The 5,644-nt window shown below is 43.4% G+C and overlaps 1 protein-coding gene across 1 annotated transcript in view; it reads left to right on the top strand.

Annotated features, from left to right (window-relative positions):
* Positions 1–1,816: 1,816 nt before the first annotated feature.
* NRBF2 (nuclear receptor binding factor 2) overlaps positions 1,817–5,644 on the top strand; it is a 20,754-nt gene continuing 16,926 nt past the window's right edge. The window contains exon 1 of the mRNA XM_008569553.1: positions 1,817–2,028. Coding sequence (XP_008567775.1) covers positions 1,917–2,028 — 112 coding nt within the window. The 5' untranslated portion in view covers positions 1,817–1,916. The remainder of the gene's footprint in view (positions 2,029–5,644) is intronic.

Below are 5,644 nucleotides of genomic sequence, written 5' to 3'. Positions count from 1 at the left end.
CCATCATTAAATCCTCTCAACTCCATGCCCCCAAATATATCTTGGATATATCTACTTCTCTTCCGAACAGTTTCTGGCACATGGTAAAAACACAATAACTATGTTAAAAGTGGATATATGAATGATTCTTTCCTGCCACCATAATTAATCCAAACTACCACAATTTTTTTTTTTAAAGATGACCGGTAAGGGGATCTTAACCCTTGACTTGGTGTTGTCAGCGCCACGCTCACCCAGTGAGCAAACCGGCCATCCCTATATGGGATCCGAACCTGCGGCCTTGGTGTTATCAGCACCACACTCTCCCGAGTGAGCCACGGGCCAGCCCCAAACTACCACAATTAGTCTTAGTTCTTTTACCTTAGTCCCCGTACAATCTATTCTTTACATTGCAGGGAAAATAATCTTTTAAAAATCGTAAATTAAAGCAGATTACTTTCAAGCTAAGAATCCTTCACTTATTTCCCAATGCAATTTGAATAAAATCCAAATGCTTCATTATGCACTACAAGGCCATCTACGTTCTGGAACTTGACCACCTCTTTTGCCTCTCTCCTGCATCCTAAGGATGCTGCAGCTTTTTTTTTTTTTTTTTTTCATCTTTAGAGTTGTGGTATTAGACATCTCCTTAGCCACTCAGCCTCTTTGCTTAGCTGGCTGTGTAAGGTTTCATCTTAAAAGTCATGCCCTCTGAAAAGCCTTCCTTCATCACCCAATTCCACATCGGTTACTCTCTATCACAGTTTCCTATCTGTTTCCTTTGCAGCATAATTCACAACTATTTATCAGTGAATTCCATGACAGAAAGAACCTAGCATAGTGGCCTGGCACAGTTAAATGAATCAAATACTATATTTGGCTATTTGTAACCCATATTACTTTTCTTTTCTTTTTTTTTTTCAAGGATCCGAACCAGTGGCCTTGGTGTTATCAGCACCGCACTCTCCTGAGTGAGCCACAGGCCGGCCCGCCATATTAGTTTTCTTATTTTATTTTCCCAGGTCCTTCTTCAAGGAACCATATTATTTTATTAGTTTGTCAGCTACTTGAGGGCAGAGTCCTGAATCATTCACGTTAGTCAACCTCCAGGGGGGCTTAGTCTAATACATGGTGTACCATTGGTCAAATCTGCTTTTTGAAAAACATTAATCAAGGTACAAGGATAAAGGTGGGAATGGGAGGGCAAGAGAGGGTGTAGCTAAGCAGACTGGATTTGGGAAAAAGTCAAAACGGAAGGAAATGGGAGAAGCCGGGCTGGCCCGTGGCTCACTCGGGAGAGTGTGGTGCTAATAACACCAAGGCCACGGGTTCGGATCCCATATAGGGATGGCCGCACTGAGGCAGCCATGCCAAATTGGCAGTCCTGGCAGGATCCTAGCCAAACAATAGGGTCGAATGATTGGACCGTGAAGTCCCTTGCTGCAATGACTAACCACCAAAGGAAAGATACCAGAAATATGAAAAATCAAGAAAGTACACCTTCAAAGGGTAACAACTCTCAAGCTCTAGATCCTACAGAACAAGAAGCCCTTAAAATGACTGACAAGGAATTTTGAGCTATAATTCTAAGGAAACTAAATGAGGTACAAGAAAACTCAGCTAGACAGCATGATGAAATGAGGAAAAGTATACAGGACCTGAAAGAAGAAATGTACAAGGAAATCAATGCCCTGAAAAAGAATGTAGCAGAGCTTGTGGAGCTGAAGAATTCGTTCAACAAAAATAAAAAACACGGGGCCCACGGCGCGGCGCCGGAGGAGGAAGTGGTGTGTTTGTTGCTCCTTCTGCGCCCACCGAGGGCTCTCTGGGCGCGGAGAGGGGCCGCCGTCTCCCCCGCTCCGTCGCGCTCCCCTTCTCCTCCATGTGCCGCGGTGCCGCTGCTCCCCTTCCTCAGGCCGCCGCTCACCCCGGGGTCTATGGAAGTAATGGAAGGACCCCTTAACCTGGCTCATCAACAGAGCAGACGAGCAGACCGTTTATTAGCTGCCGGAAAATACGAAGAGGCTATTTCTTGTCACAAAAAGGCTGCTGAGTATTGACTGCATTTCCATGAGTGGCCCGCAGAGGCTCGCGTGCGCCGGGGGTGCCTTTGCCCCAGGAGTCCGGCCCCGTCCCCGGCGTGCAGGCTGACCATTGAGGCCGGGAGGCAGGTTTGACGGGGGTCGTATCAGAGGTTGGGGGGCGCCGGCAGGTCCTGGCCGCGTAGCGGCTCCGGGAAAGTCGCCTCATACTTTACCCTTCCTCAGGGATCCCCGGGAAGCCCCTGCCGCCTCCGGGCGCCCCCTGCCTCAGCGCCCGGGGCAAGAAGATACCCCCAGCCGGGGCTGCCACCTCCTTTCCGACCGGGGGAAATGCCTCCAAGCGCCACGTAGCCACCTCCCTGCAGCCTGGAGAGGCACTGAAGCCGTCCAGGACAGAAGTGGTGTCCAGTACTGACTTGAACTTGTAACGTAGCAGATTTGAGTCTAGGCCTCCTCACTTTGGAGAGGTGGAGTAGTATCCCCCTCACCCCCATTTATCTCTTCACCCATTTCTCCGTGCAGTCAGATGCGTAAACAGTTTTCCATCTCCCCAAGTGAATTAGATAGAGACAGCTGGAAAAAGAGCCGTCCCTGTTTTTAGCTCAGTTTCATCACTTTAGGCAATAGATATTTGCCATCCTCAGAAAAAGTGCTGGTGGCCTACTTCCTTATTAGGTTTTAAGGCATTTTTGTTTTAAAAAAAACGAAAAAAACCACCAATAAACAGGAATTTCGAGTTCTTTCCAGACTGGCCATCGCATCTTTTGGTTTCCCAGAGAGAGCACACCCATTTTGGATATAAAAGTCAGAGTACTTAAGGTTGCAGACGGGAAGAATTTTTAAGTCACAGATTCGCAATTCATTTGCGATGGTGGGATTGGAAAAAAGAATTGTAGGGAATTAGTATATCACATTGGAACTCTGAAGTGTCCTGGAAGAGCCCTGGGCTGGTTCAAACGTCTCTGTAGAGGAACAGTAGAGCCTGGTTGTTTAAGAGTATAGATTCTGGCCCCCTAGTGCTTGGGTTTGAATTCTGGCTTTGTCACTTAATAGCTGTGTGACATTGGGCAAATTACTTGACCCCGCTCTGTTTCACGTTTGTTGTGATGATTATAGGAGTAGGTGTAAAGCCCTTAGAACTGTACTCGGACGTAGTACATCGTATGAGTTAAATTATTACAACAAGACCATAGCTCTTCATTTAAAATCTCACTCGTAGGATGAAGGTTTAGACGTGTTGAGCTTTAAAAGCCTAAGATTCTAGGATCTAGAGCTGTGGTTCCAAATCACTGGAGCCAGGTTAGCTGCTCTGAGAAGCCCTTCCCAGTTTTGTTAAATTGGGCCCTGTCTCCACTGGTAAGAGTTGTTTTACACTTAAGAAGAATTGGACTACATTTATGAGGGTTCTTTGGGCCAGTATGGGGATATGTTTGTGAGTTTTTAAAAACTTGGGAAATATCTTGCACCTTTCTTGTTTTTAAGGTGACATATAGTTTGTAATGAAATACAATGGATGGCTCAATACTGAAACTTCACAGGAATAACCAGCCATTTACAAAGTGCTTCAAAGTTCAAGTGTCCTTGCAAAATGACCATTGGTTCCATTCCAGTTAGCTTCACTTTGTTTGGCTGCAGCATAATCCCAGCCAACTGCCCCACAAGTGTGTGGTGACTTATGAGAAGACTGGAACTGTGTGACAGTTGTAAATCGAGCAGCAGAATCCCCAGTTTAGGAAAAATTAATTAAATAGTGGCAATAGTATTATCTTTTTATAGAAGAAGATTTTTTTTTTTTTCCTTTTTTGTCTATTTTTACTGACCGGTAACGGGATCGCAACCCTCGGTGCTGCGCCCGCACCGCGCCCAAACAGTGAGCGGAACCGGTCTCCACATGGTATCCGAACCCTCGGCGGAAGCGCCTCCGAGGGGGGGTTTTTTGAGGACTATCACATTCTTTTATATCAGCAGACATCTAACTTAGAATCTGGTTGACCCAACATGACACATAGTTTTCAAATGCTGTGATTTAATGACTGCCTTTGAAAAGTATATACAAGCTTTTTCTTTTTCTTTTTTTTTTTTTTAAAGATGACCGGTAAAGGGATCTTAACCCTTGTCTTGGTGTTGTCAGCACCATGCTCAGCCAGTGAGCAAACCGGCCATCCCTATATGGGATCCAAACCCGGGGCCTTGGTGTTATCAGCACCGCACTCTCCCAAGTGAGCCACGGGCCGGCCCTACAAGCTTTTTCTAATGACATCATAGTGTAGTCCAAATTCTATAGTACATAGATTTATAATCATGTGTCCTCAGATCATCCTTGGAATTTAGTAAGAACTCTTCCCCGTTTTACAGATTATATAGGTCTAGACCAAGAGAGATTAAGTAACTACTTAGGTGAGTGATTCAAATACACTCTGTGTCACAACTTATTTTGATATCATGACCTCTTTCTAGCAGTGCTTCCATGTTAATGTACTCATCATTTTCATTTCAATGTGGTCCATATCCTGAACTGTCAATTGTTTCAGTATTTCGTGCTCTGCTTTGTATTGATTCTTTTATGGTAAGTTTGCAGTAAGGGCCTGTAGGCTTATTTCTTCACAGTGAATTTTTAAGATATGGAAGAAACTAGTTTGAAATATTCATTTTAACATACAGTACAGATAATGTGTTCTAGTTCTCTGGTTTTTTAAGTTGGTCAAAAGAAAAATAAGATAAATCATACTTCCGTTGAAGAAACAAATAGCTAGTCTTTGGACTCTGAATAAGTTTGTTTCATCAGGTTAGTTTGTTTTGTTTTGTTCTCTTTCATTTTGTCAATTTTTAACATGGGAAAATTGTAACTTATAAAATTAGTGTATCCTCAGGCATTTCTTTCAATATATTTAATTTTAGCAATGTGAGTGCTGGTAACAAATGTCAAAACTTGCATGAGGTAATTTGTAGTTCTTTGGTTTATATGCTGCCTATTTGGGACGTGCTGTCATCTTAATTTACACATGACTGTTGCTCATGCTTTGTTTACCTATGCTGCAAAGGACAGGGTTCATGTGACTGCATGGCCACAATTATTTTCTGCGTTTGGCCCTTAAGAATGCTGAGAATATGTTTGTTGAGTAACTGGGCTTCCCTCTAGAGTGATCAGTTCTCACATCACATGGGATAGTTAAGGAAGCCTTTTGCTTTCATGTTCCTCATCTAAGAGAAAGAATCAGATATCATTGTCCAGGGAATGGCCTTGTATATACCTAGAGTCTCTGTAACTATTCTATGTTAATTATATTGGCAGTAAAATCTTTTAAGGTAAGAAAAGCTATTTTATCCCCTTGTTGCCCTGATAAATTACAAGGAAAACCCATCCTATGTCAGAAGCTAGGCTCGTCTTAATGGAAGCGCCCTAGGGAAAGTCAGTAGAGCACTAAAATATATCCAGTAATTACTGAGTGGTGGTGGGTTTGGCATCACATACTTTACATATATTATTTATCTTGTTTTCTTAATAGCTCTATGAGATATTCCCCCGTTTTTACAGATGAAGACTTTGTTTTTTTTTTTTTTTAAAAAAAAGATGACTGGTAAGGGGATCTTAACCCTTGACTCGGTGTTGTCAGCACCACGCT

Source organism: Galeopterus variegatus, unplaced genomic scaffold (assembly GCF_000696425.1).
Source record: "Galeopterus variegatus unplaced genomic scaffold, G_variegatus-3.0.2 Scaffold510, whole genome shotgun sequence".
Lineage (NCBI taxonomy): Eukaryota > Metazoa > Chordata > Mammalia > Dermoptera > Cynocephalidae > Galeopterus > Galeopterus variegatus.
Note: the sequence above shows the minus strand (reverse complement) of the source record. Positions and strands in the feature narration are given on the sequence as shown.